This window comes from Mustela nivalis, assembly GCF_964662115.1.
Source record: "Mustela nivalis genome assembly, chromosome: 10".
In the NCBI taxonomy this organism is placed as follows: Eukaryota; Metazoa; Chordata; class Mammalia; order Carnivora; family Mustelidae; genus Mustela; species Mustela nivalis.
Window position 1 is genome coordinate 57,092,978 of NC_139029.1, and position 12,972 is coordinate 57,105,949.

Consider the following 12,972-nt stretch of genomic DNA (forward strand, 5'->3'; position numbering starts at 1 on the left):
AATTACAGAAAAGATTTGCATATTATGTCTTTGTTGACAAATCAATCAAATTGTGCTAGTAGTTCATAGCATTGTTACATCCAGGAAACAACCGGGAAAGGGAGATGATCAGAGTCCATTCTAAAGACACCATGCTTAGAAGCCCTTTCAGCAGTGAGTTATTTCCAAATGGTTGCATTAAAGTTGCCAGAGCACCACAAACACATAAGTGACATTTGTTCCTAATTTGTCACATTCATTAATGTTTCAGTTTCAAAAATCAGAATGTGATTTAGAAATTCAAATACCAAAAAGTTAATGTGTTATTAAGCCTTAAATTTTTTTTTACTTTGCCTGTTTAATTCATTTATTCTTTCAGGTTCTTGAATATTTAAATCATTTAAAATATTAATGGTATATAAAAGAAGTATCAATATTTACATTAAATGGGATTTCACACTGCTCTGTAATATTTTTAATCATTTATATTATTCATAATTACATGAAAAATCATCCTCATGGAAGAAACTTAAGAAGTTTATTATACTATAGGTATTGCATAGCAAGCAGTGTTTTTCAGAGTGTGGGTATTAAGAAATATTAAGTAATATTAAGCTAGAATAATAAGTGATATGTTGTTTTTAATATGTATATAAAGCAAATCCTTTTCAAATGATTATTTTCTACTAACAACTAATATATTTTAACTAATAAAAGAGGTACTTAAACTGTGGTAATTCAAAGTTCATAAATCATAGTTTTTACAGTATATTTTTAAGTAGCAGAAGTATTATATATCCCATCCTCACTTCTGCAAGATGGAAGTGATCACTTCTATGATGAATTACACAATATCCACATTTTTCAGAGACAGCTTATTATCACAGGATGATAACATAAATATATGTCAGCTTACTATAAAAATATTAACTACAAAAGATAAGAATGATTCAGATAATTCTGTGGAACTAAAAAGATAGTATATTCTGTCTAATCTTTGAATGTTTTAAGAAATACTCCACTTGAAAATTAGGAATATCTAATGGTTCTGAAAATGTGTTGTTTATTCAGCTCTTGAAAAGCACTAAAAGTAATTGTAGGAGAAAAACATCAGCTTAGGTTTCTCTCCATTCAAGCAATCCTCATGTTTGTTCTTCCTTTTTCATTTATAGTCCTTAGAAATGGACTAGGAACCAAGATATACTAGAATATTTATTTAAGCAAAACCTTAAGTTGTATTTCAAATACAATTTTGAGTAAAAGCATTACCTGTATGGACAAAATACTCTGTCCATGACCATTTACTTACTCTTTCACTTTATATATGGCATGTGAAATTTTCACTATTCCAAGATGAATGTCTAAACAAAACCAACCAAAAGTAAATTCAACTGAAATTAACCTATGCTTAAGGACACTGTAATATATTTTTAAAAACAAAACAAAACAAAACCAAAACAAACAGAAGCCCACCAAACCATCTTCAGTCAGAAGACATTTTTCAGTGGGTCCTATCATTTTGGAAATTTTCCCCTTTTCTCAGCTCCAAAACACTTTTCTAAACATATGTGGACTTCAAGAGGAATTCAAAAAATTCTCAAACACCCATACCATTTAGGGGCCAAGTTTCCTCTGTGTAAGGGATGTGTCACATCAGGCTGAGTTCTAAAATGAACATACACCATTCTCACGTTTTATTTCTGCTGATGGACTGGAACCAAGGGCCCCCCCCCACCGGGAGCATTTTGGCAACACTGTATTACTTACGGTTGAGAGGCAGGCTCGCATTGGTTGTGCCCAGCTTGTTGGCAGCCACACAAGTATAGTTGCCGAAGTGCTCCTGTGTCACATTGGTAACAGTGAGAATGGATCTTGTGCTAAAGTTTTGAATAATGATTCCTTGTTGGCCATTGAAAAGCCTAGAAGACAAAATAAACTCTAGGTAAATATGCATTGTGAATACCATTTTTAGTTTTATCTTTATTGGGGTTGTCATGGCAACTCATAGACAGTTTTGTCCACACTTGTGTTAGCATATAATGTGATCATATATTTTCCTTACATTAGTAGATATCAGGGAGGAGAAGCTGGTTGACAACTGTAGATTGTTCCTAAGGGAGGATTTGTGCTCTACAACAAACTGAATTTCGATTTCCACATGTCCTATTCATACATTGATTTGCATTTTAGAAAACTAAACACATCACAGCAACAGCATCTCATCTGTTAATGTCGAGAAAGAGTAAAGCAAATGAAATATAATGATTTTACTAAAAATGCAAACTGACAGTTTCTAAAAAAGTTGGCTAGGATACATCTAAGCCATCTCAGATGATATCAGATGACTCCCATGAAAGTTAACCCCACAACTGTGATAAGATGGTTCTGAGTCTAGGGTCAACACCACTTTGCTGCTGCCATGTACGAACCAGACAGATGACTTGCTTTTAAACCTAGAGAAAAAGCAGCAGTCTAGCATTGAGAGGAGCATTTCAAGTTGACTCTCATCTTGGCCACATATTAGGGATGTGGCTGGGAAAGTCTTCTAACCTTTCTGGGCCTCAGTATAAGATTCTATTTTCCCCAATTCCACCCTGACTACCCAAAAATCTTTCTCCAGGCTTACCAGCAGAGGTCTCACTCTCCAAGAGGCTGGCAGAGCACCACTGTTCTCAAGGCTTGCCAAGCCCACTCTGGTTCACTCTTTTCCTGATCTGCATACAATGGTCATCAGCCCCTTGTATCTCTGCCAGCCGGATCCTTCCCTCCTCACTCAGTTCTGATCTGTGTCTTATGTTTCCTACTCTAATGCTCCTTAAATGACTCTTTTCCTTTCTCTCTGTGCATGTTTCTCTCAAAATTGTGAGATTTCTAAAACCAAAGTCACATTCTTGCACATTCTGCTACTCTGTAGCAATTTCCAGGCACACAGGTCTTTTAAACCCAAATAAATTGTACTGGTTTAAATTCCTCAAAAGGTAGGGCCATATGGACATACTTTATTTTATATTTGAGTCCCGCAAAGCACTTAATACTAAAAAGAAAAAAAAAAAAAGTTTGGGGTGCCTAAGTGGCTCAGTTGGTTAAGCGTCTGCCTTCAGCTCTGGTTGTGATCTCCAGGTCCTGGGATTGAGACCCAGGTCATGTTGGGTCCCTGTTCAGTGAGGAGTCTGCTTCTCCCTCTCCCTCTGCCTCTCCCCTGCTCTCTTTCTCTCTCTCTCACAAATAAAATCTTAAAAAAAACAAAAAGGCAAAAAGTTCATAGATCAACAGTATTGGGTGACATCCCCACAACACAGGGACCGGTAAGCCCCTCAAGAAATTCTCTTTCTAAATATGAATTCTGAAATAATGAGGATGCCAACCAGACGATAACATCTCCCTAACTAATCCCAAAGTTTACGATGAAAAGATGTGCTGATCTCAATATGGGCTATGTAAGTGCATAGCCCAAATGGCATGGTATTTTTCCTTAATATGTTCAGGTTTTAGTACTAAATATTTCTTTAATCATGAAGATGCTAATAAATGGCATTCTCCTGAGAGTTTAGGTTGAACTCCTTTGCATTACATTATGTGACTTGCATCTGAATTTAGATAAAATATACTGTAGCTACACGCAGATTAAAATAAGCAGCCATGCTTGATTACCCTGGGGATTACTTATATTTCATGTAATAGCTGAATTTGACTTATCCAAAACTCAAACTTTAATCAGATTAATAAAACTCTGAGCTAAATAAACATTGAAAAACCTTAACTTGAGCAATAAACCTAATGATCTGCAACTCTGACACAAGAAAATAGGGCATAAAATATCAAGGATATGGCAGTTTTTAACTCTCCTATCTTATATTGCAAATCTATCAACATTTATGCCAAAAATATCATCATGATTATATTTTCCTGCATCACATTAATAACTTTATTTTTAACCAATTATTATATGCTATGTATAAAAATTCACAGCTTCATTGTCCAGAGAGCTTTGGCATTATGGCCCAAATCTATCTGACCATGTCTATGCTAGGGACACATTCTCCAGAGGACTCAGCAACTCCCTGGACTACTAAATCCTTATTGTGCCCCACTTACCAAAACTAAGATTCATTTTGCTGCTAAAGAACTAAGAAGAAATTAGTCAGGGTCTTCATTTGGCTAGACCCTAGGGAGAAAATCTCAAGGGGGTTGAGTCAGTAACTTGATGGAATTGTTTGCTTATGTTCCTTCAGGCTGTCTTTCTAGCTGGCTTCTAATTCTCTGCCCTTCAGTGTGTCGGAGGGCAAAGCCCCAGATGTTGCAAAATCATGTAGCATGTCCACACTCTGTATGTGTAGACCCATTCTTGGTCTCTGGCCAGCGCTGCTTTGTGCATCCTCATTGAGGGGCACGTCATTAGAAATTCCTGCTGCTCTCCTCAGCCTGTCAGGTGATGATGGCCTATAAATAGGAAAAGTTACCTTTCCCGGGGGATGTACTTCCCTCTAGAGGAAGCTACCTTTCTGAAATTACTGGAGAAGTCCAAAATGTCCTTTCTTCTAGAGTTTGGAGTTTTAGAAATGCCAACTCCTCAAATACACTCTAAGAACATATTTTTATCCAGTAGATGGCTGAAATAGACCTTCCAAAGTTGATCTTGAGGCAGAAAGACTTCTGAGATGGTATATATCTCAGGAGGTGTATTTCTGTGATTTTCCTGCAGGAATCCTGAGAGCACATGGAGTGAGGGGTTTTCTCACCCATTCAAATCAATTCTGAAAATTGCCATTGCTACAAAGATGAGTCCTATGCTTAGGTGATTAGGGACTTGGCTGGGTAACACATGTCTTTGAAAATCTTTGGAGGCCCCTCAGGAGATCAAAGCTGAAGAGAAGAATCAATCAAACAGGTGTTTACAACTAAGTTTATGTCAGTCACAATGGGGACCCTGTTAAGATGAATACTTCTACCTTTAGTTACCAGATATAGAAATTTGAACCACACTTATAATTCCCATCATGTCTGTCTTTAATGTAATTTCAATCTTTGACTAAAAACAAATAAAAAAGTGCTCTTTAGTTGATATTTTTCTTTATCAAACAGTTTTATTCCAAAATGGTTGGATATACTTATATTTTCTGTAAAAAGAATAATTTTTATCAACTTTTATCATATTTGACAAATTAAATTGTTATTCTGTGTTAAAGAAAATTCTTGTTAGCTTTCAAACATGCCTATTAACAGAAGGACCCTTGCCCCACTGAATTTCTCATATCTATCCCAGACTTGTTTGAAACCAGACTTCCTTAAATCAGTGATGTGAAATTTTAAAGTGACAACTCAAGCAATAGTTTACAGTACACCTTGCAATAAAACCAGAGAACTAAATCCAGAATACTGCCTTATTTGGAGTTCTCTCCTTTCTCTAAATACTTAAGTTTTTCAAGTTCTAGGAGAATTGTTCTTGTATTGACTCAGATTACAGAATAAGAGACATTTTCATATAGTCTTTTCCCCCAAAGAGAGGAAAGCAATTCTATTGGATTAGTGGTTAAATACAGTATTCCTTCCTCAGAAGTAGATCAGCAGCATTTGGCACTTGCTTAGAAATTTCTGAGCATTTTTATTTTTTGCATTTTTACCTTTCAATGGATCCTATGGCTATGAGATCCTTCCATTACTATGGAGCTTGTTGTCCTGTACCCTCTACACCTATGGTAGTTTGTTCCATACTGCTTGGATCAGAATGTTTGTGTCCTCCCCAAAATCATATGTTGAAAACTTAAGCCCCAAAGATGATGGCAATAGTGGCTGGGACCTCTGGAAGATGTTTAAAAATCATGAAAGTGAAACCATGATGAATGGGATTAGTGCCTTATAAGAGGTTCCAGAGACCTTCCATAGCATCTTCTGTCTTGTAAAGATGCAGTAAGATGTCTGTGACCTAGAAGAGGACCCTCTCCAGACCATGCTTGCACCCTGATCTTGGACTTCTAGCTTCCAGAAGTATGAAATAACTCTCTGTTGTTTATAAGCCACCTATTTTGTTATAGCAGTCTGGATGGACAAAGACACATACTGAAGACCATTGCCCTCACTCTTCTTCCTTCTGCCTTTTATTAATGCTTCATAAATCTGTGAACTGCAGGCTATCTGTCCCGCCAGCAGATGATGAGGTAACTCATAAATAACACAGCCTGACCAAATAACTAGTTCTGAATTAGAAGAGGCCCTTATATTTTCAAGTGTCAGTTAGAAAGGAGTACCACATAGAAAGCATAATAACGAAGGATATTTATATATCGGACTCATGAAATGTTCATGAAATTTACAATCATAGCATCTCTCAGGTAGTAATTAGGATAGACAGAAGAGTCCACTGAAATATCCAACAGCAAAACTGACCACAAAGCCACTGGCACTGATTGTTAAGACTGCAAAGTTAAATGGAAGAGCCCTACCAGACCTCATTCATTTTATATATAAATTGAGCCTCATGACACATTTTGGGACTACCATTTACTATCTGCCTTTCCAGGTTAGGAGTAACAATAAATATTCTAGAAAAATTTCAGGTGCAAATAGTCACTGAAATACTTCACTGTGAATACAGGAAATATATACAAGTGTATCAGACAACATTTAAAATATTAAAGCAAATTGAAACAGAAGTGGGAGATGTTCTCAAGTGATAATAGATCTTTTATCAGACTAGAATACAAGGAAATATGATAATAATATGTCATGTTATAAGAAAATATGACAATAATGTATCATGTTATATAACTGGATAAGATTATTATGATCATATTAATTGATCTTTGGGTGGTAGTATAGCAGACATGGAAGACAGTAGGGGACAGAAAGTAGTTCTTGAGTCATAAGAATTATATGTACAAAGAAAAGGAATGTTATTTCCAACAATGGATTGCAGCCTTCTGACTTCTAAGAAGTGGTATGAACCAAGGATACAACTCAAGAAGAAGAGCTTCAGAAAAATTCATGGTTGATAGTAAAAATGTCACATGTGATATGGTCTTAATGGAAATGAAGTTTTATTTGGTCATCAAATGATGATTAAATACCTCCCATGCTGAAGGCACTGAGTTAAGAACCAAAGGGTGGGGGGGAGACAAGTAAAACATAGTTCTATATAAGGACCTTGGCTACACTTAAAAATGTGAAGATGAAAGTTATTAAATTAAAAAATTTAAAAACAAAACAAAAATGTGACGATGACACTGAGATGGTATATTGGTCCTTGCACAACACATCTCAATGCCTCTCTCAATGACAGAATTCTAGCTTACGTATATTTTGGCTCTGAATCATGGCCATATTTCTACTCTTTTTAATGTAAGCAGGAATGCCTTATGTATGTGGAAAATGTTAGCTGTTCTCAACATATTTATTATTGAAGTAATCTAACATGAAAGAATTCCAATGTTGTACAAAAAAATTTTGGTGTGAAGAGTATGGGAAGCTGACATTCAGAAAACATTTTAGCATTTTCAAATGTATGTCAACTAATCTTCATAGCAGCCCTAGGAGGTAAGCTTTACTAGTCCCATTTTACAGATGAAAAGAAAAAAGAAGTTTAGAAAGATTAAGTTAATTTATCTTCTATCATCTGGTAAGTGGTAGAACCAACATTCAAACCCAGATCTTCTGACTCTTGGTATTGTCCCATTTGAATACCAGTAGCAACTGGTATTCAAATCATTAAGTAGAAACCAGGATATTGTGTTTGAGTTTGGAAAGACATGGCAGAAATCATGAGTGATTTCAGAAAATTGAGTCAAGACAGGGAATAGAACAAGTGGAGCCAAATCACCAAGTAATATGTGGTATCTGTACTAGGAAAGCCAGATCCAACCCATGGGGTGAATCTAATGGGACAGAAAAAAAAAATAATTAAGGTTAGTTCAGCTATGTTTTTGCAGATTCCCTGGACCAGAGGTTTCTTAACTACCTGTGTGAGGCTTAACTATGCCCATCAGTCTCTTGTAGTAGTTACCTTTTGCTCCCAGTGGAGTCACCCTTTCAGGCTACTTACATTCCCAAGATGAGAGGTATGAAATGGTCCAAGACTCTTTCTTCCTCTAACTACCTGCCACACAAAAAATACCTTCAGCATTGATTATTATTTTTTCTTCTCCTAGGTTCAATAAATATTTGGGTTGTAGTAAATTCTCTCCATAGTGTATATGTGCAATGCAGTCAAGGATGACAGAAAACAAAACAAAATAAGACATAACATAGATGAGTGGCAAGAATGCAGTAATTTTTTTTTAAAGATATTATTTATTTATTCGACAGACAGAGATCACAAGTAGGCAGAGAGGCAGGCAGAGAGAGAGGAAGGGAAGCAGGCCCCTGCTGAGCAGAGAGCCAAACCCAGGGCTTGATCCCAAGACTCTGGGATCATGACTTGAGCCAAAGGTAGAGGCTTTAACCCACTGAGCCACCCAGGCGCCCCAAGAATGCAATAATTTTAAGTAAGTTCAAAATTGGCTCTGAAGTTCAAGTCCTAGTGATGCTATGGAGTTACTGTGTCCTTTCTGAGTTGGTCAAATCACCAGCAAATTAAAAACTTCTCTTTAGCACACAATTTCAGGTGCAAATTTTCATATATTTGCATGACTTTTGATTACCGTCCATATTCCCCATTAGCATGTAGCTCCATTAAGACAAGCTTCCTAATTTTTGTTATACATTGTATTCTGAGCATGGAGCACAATGTTGGGAACTTAATAGGTGTATGATAAGTAGTTATTGTATGCTCGACTGCATGAATTCTGCTTTTACATTTTTGTCTTGCTTAGTTTTTTCATCTGCAAAATGGAAAAAATGAAGCCAATCTCAAAGTGTTGACATAAGAATGGTTTTTAAATGTATACAATGTAATATCTACACACACACACACACACACACACACACATCAAATGCAGTAGGCACTAGAAATATGATAGGTGTTATTATTGTTCAATGATAGGGTCTGTTTCTTAGACAGAACAGATACATTTCCTCTCAGATGGCAGCAAAATATTAAATATTGAAAATACAGGAAATTATTTTTAAAGGAGAGATCTGCAACAGTGACTGAAAAGATCATAGCATCATGATTTCAAGATGTGCCAAATTCAGTCTCAATTACATGTGTATTATCAACCTCATCTAGGTTTTCCACAGATGTGCAGGGTAGAGAAAAAAAAAATAAAAGTAAAAAGAAGGAGGAATAAGAACTCTTAGATACCAGAGAGAAATGAAAATTGATGTGAACATGCTGCTATAGCAACCTATTGGTTTACTGTGCTGCTTGGTACTTAAGGCTTGAATACAATATGATATCATTTATTCCTAGGAACAGACCGAAGAATATCATGCATCAATGTCTCAGCCCCAAGGGGTATCTATCTTTAGTTGCACATTTGAATAAATTAATGTATTATAATATATTAGGACATTTTAATGATTTTAGACTTTATTAGGCTATTTAAAATGTATGTCTTGTTTACTTTGTCAATTTTAATGAAATTAATAATTTTAGATTAGAGACCTTTGGGCTGCCTTACTTGTGACAGTTTGGTTCACACGGGGAAGATACTGCCTTTAACTTTACATCAAGTAAACAAAGGCTATAGTGCAGGTGTCAATCCTCCCCTGACTGCAGCGAGTCTCGTATCCCTGACAACCTGGCCTACGACTGGATTTTTTCCCCTCTGCTTGAACGGCTTTTCTAATATCAATGTGCCCATGATTTTAATGTCAAATTTCATCCCACAATAAGCCAACACAACTATTTTGCAGAGATCACATTCACAAAAAAGAAATCCTGAAAAGTCAGAACTGAGCAACAGAAACCAGCCTCTTTCCTACAATCACATACTGGGTTTACCACGTCCTGCAATCTAAGGTGATGGATGATATTGTACTAATATTCTCTTCTCGATGTGAAAATGTGTGAAAATAAGAATGGCTCTATTTCTTCAGGATTAAAAGGCCACAACTCACTCTTGCAACAGAGTGTATTTGAAACACCACGTTAGATGCCGGGAACACAATGGCGAACAGGGCAAAACCCTCACTCTCAGGGAGGTTACAGATTAGGAGAGAGACCAGTAAACAAGCTGAACATCATCTAAAAAGTGCACTGATAGAGATAAGAACAACAGGAGTACATCTGGAGAGACGCCCTTCCAAGTAAAAAGGGGTCTGGGTAGTTTTCTGAGAGAAGGTCACACGTGAATTGAGACTAAAGGACTAGTGGAAGGCAGCCAGCCAAAGGTAGCAGGATGGTTGCGTGTGTGTGGAAGGGCTTATAAGCAAAACGGCCTATATATGAAAAGGCCTTAAAGACAGAGATCATGCCACAGTTTGTAAACTGAATATTTTAGGACAGTTACGACCCTATTGTGGGGTGGTAGGATGGCAAGATAACCAGAGAGGTAAACAGAGGCAGGAACATGAAGGCCTCCCATGCCACACTGTGATGTTAGGACATTCATGTAGGAACATTCAAGAATGCTTGAAAGGATTTAAGTAAAAAGTGATAAAATCAGATATTTATTTTGGAAATACTGCTATGAATTTTAGGAACACAACCAAAACCTAGCTGTCTATTGGTGGACTGTGTCTGTAGTATCAACACCTCGATCTCAGTATGTTCTAAACCAAACTCGGTGCAATCTCTCCCAAATCTCTTTTCCTCTGTTCCCAGCTTCAGTTAATGACTTCACCATTCACCTTACTACTGAGCTAGAAAACTTAAAAATTTATCTTCAAGTGGTCCTTTCTTTGTATCTAATCAATCACTGAAATGTATAAATACTAACTTTTCCCTGTTTTGCTTTAAAAAAAAGACTCATTCATTTATTTGAGAGATATAGAGAGAGTGCACGAGTGGGAGGGGCAGAGGGAGAGGGAGAGAGAATCTGAAGTAGACTGAGCACTGAGCGTTCAGAGCCTGACACATAGCTGGATCTCCTGACCCCTGAGATCAGGATCTGAGCTGAAACCAAGAGTCGGATGCTTAACCGACTATACCAATCGGGTGCACCCCCTCTCTTGCTTTTTAATTGCACAACTTATACCCTAGTTTAAACCATATTTTGTATCTTTCCCATCCTAAATGGTCTGAGAAACATTTTATGAAGACAAGGAATGGATATTTCTACTACCCTTGAAAAGTCCTTTAGTGGCTTCTTACATCCTATGGAATCAAGTCTAAATGTATTATCCTGACATTTAAAATGCTCCAAGTCTTGCCCGAACATGCATTTCTAACCCTATCTCCTGTTACACCTGATTTCACATCCTGTACCTCGAGACATAAAAAGAAACCCTCTCACACAATGCTTATATTACTTGACCACGTTCTTTCCTTGCTTATGATTTTTCTTGACTCCTTGCAATGTTTGGAAATACTGTTCATTGATATCAAGCATAAAAGCTACCTTTTCCCTGAAGCGTTTGTTAATGCTCTGATTTGAGTTGAATGGACCCCTGCTGTGCACTTTCAAGGACTTGACTTAGGACTCCCTTAGGGTCGTCTTATGTGGTCCTTATTTCATTTTGGTGATTTTTATGACAAACTATAAGCTGTAAGTCAGGAAATGAAAACAGGACTAGCCTACTTTTAATTTTGTTTGAATGTCCCAGAGTTTTAAATATAATAGTTTGCATGTATATCTTACATGGACATGTGTTTTCCACTTCCCAGTAGTTGAAATACTCTTGCTTATTTCATATGTTTATCCTTTACTTCTTCCCTGGCCTGGGATGATAAAGTCTTCACAGGGATAATAAAACTGTATGGATAAGACTTAGGTTCTTAAAAAAAAGTGAAATATCAAATAAAATTATAGATAGATAGTGAAATTACATTAGAAACAAAAGTTTCTTCAGTTAAGCAACTTAATTTGTTTTCAATCTTTACCAATTATGTCACCGTTAAATGCCTAATGTATATGTGTTGAATGAGCATGTAAATTCTCAGGTCAGCAAGGAAAATTGTTTTTAACATGGATGGTAATGGATTATTTCTAGTACCCTTCTAAATCAAAATATGTAACTGCTTAGTCTTACAAGAATGGCCTTGCAGAGGCACCTGGGTGGCTCAGTTGTTAAGCATCTGCCTTCTGTGCAAGCCATGATCCCAGGGTCCTGGGACTGAGCCCCACATCGGGCTCCCTGCTCAGTGGGAAGCCTGCTTCTTCCTCTCCCACTCCCCCTTCTTGTGTTCCTGCTCTCATTGTCTCTTTGTCAAATAAATAAATAAAATCTTTTTTAAAAATGGCCTTGCATATGAGAAGATAAAAGAGAGAGAAAAAAGGGGATAGAGATAGAGAGAAAGAGAGGGAGAGGGAGAATGAGTTAATTTATTTCTAGTCCCTTCTGAATAATCAAAGTTGCATAAAATCTAGAAGAGGGATATTTTGACACAAGACTCAGGATATTGGCAGTTGGTTCTGTTTTTGCTTTTAAAATTCACTTTGATAAGGTATAATATATACAACTCAATGAGTCCGGGGTAAGTTCACACCTATGAAACCATAACTACCACGGCCAGAAGTACATCCATTACCTACCGAGGTTATCTTGACATTAGATTTTACTTCCCTTTCTGTACTTCCCTTCAACAAGTCATTTTACTTCTATAAGATATTGTTTGTTTGTTTGTTTGTTTGTTTGTTTTTCCTCAGGTATAATCTAGTTATATTTGTATGGGGTGCTTGGGTGACTCAGTCAGTTAAGCATCCGACTCTTAATTTCATCTCAGGTTATGATATTAGGGTGATGTTATTGAGCCCCATGTTGCACTCTGCACTGAGCATGGGGCCCCTTAAGATTCTTTTTCTCTCCTTCAGCCCCTCCAACTCTCATTCACTCCTGTGCTCTCTCTTTCCTTCTCTCACTCTATAATAAAATTAAATTTTTAAAAATCTAGTTAAAATTGTGTGAGGAATGGGTAAGATAGTATACAGTGAGTTATATGTGTTATAAAATTACAAA

At 36.7% G+C, this 12,972-nt stretch overlaps 1 protein-coding gene across 1 annotated transcript in view; it reads right to left on the reverse strand.

The window, feature by feature from the left end:
* The window catches only part of NEGR1 (neuronal growth regulator 1), an 848,329-nt gene that overhangs the window by 175,758 nt on the left and 659,599 nt on the right, over positions 1 to 12,972 (reverse strand). The window contains exon 6 of the mRNA XM_082688561.1: positions 1,747 to 1,898. Within this exon, the coding sequence (XP_082544687.1) occupies positions 1,747 to 1,898 (152 nt within the window). The remainder of the gene's footprint in view (positions 1 to 1,746; positions 1,899 to 12,972) is intronic.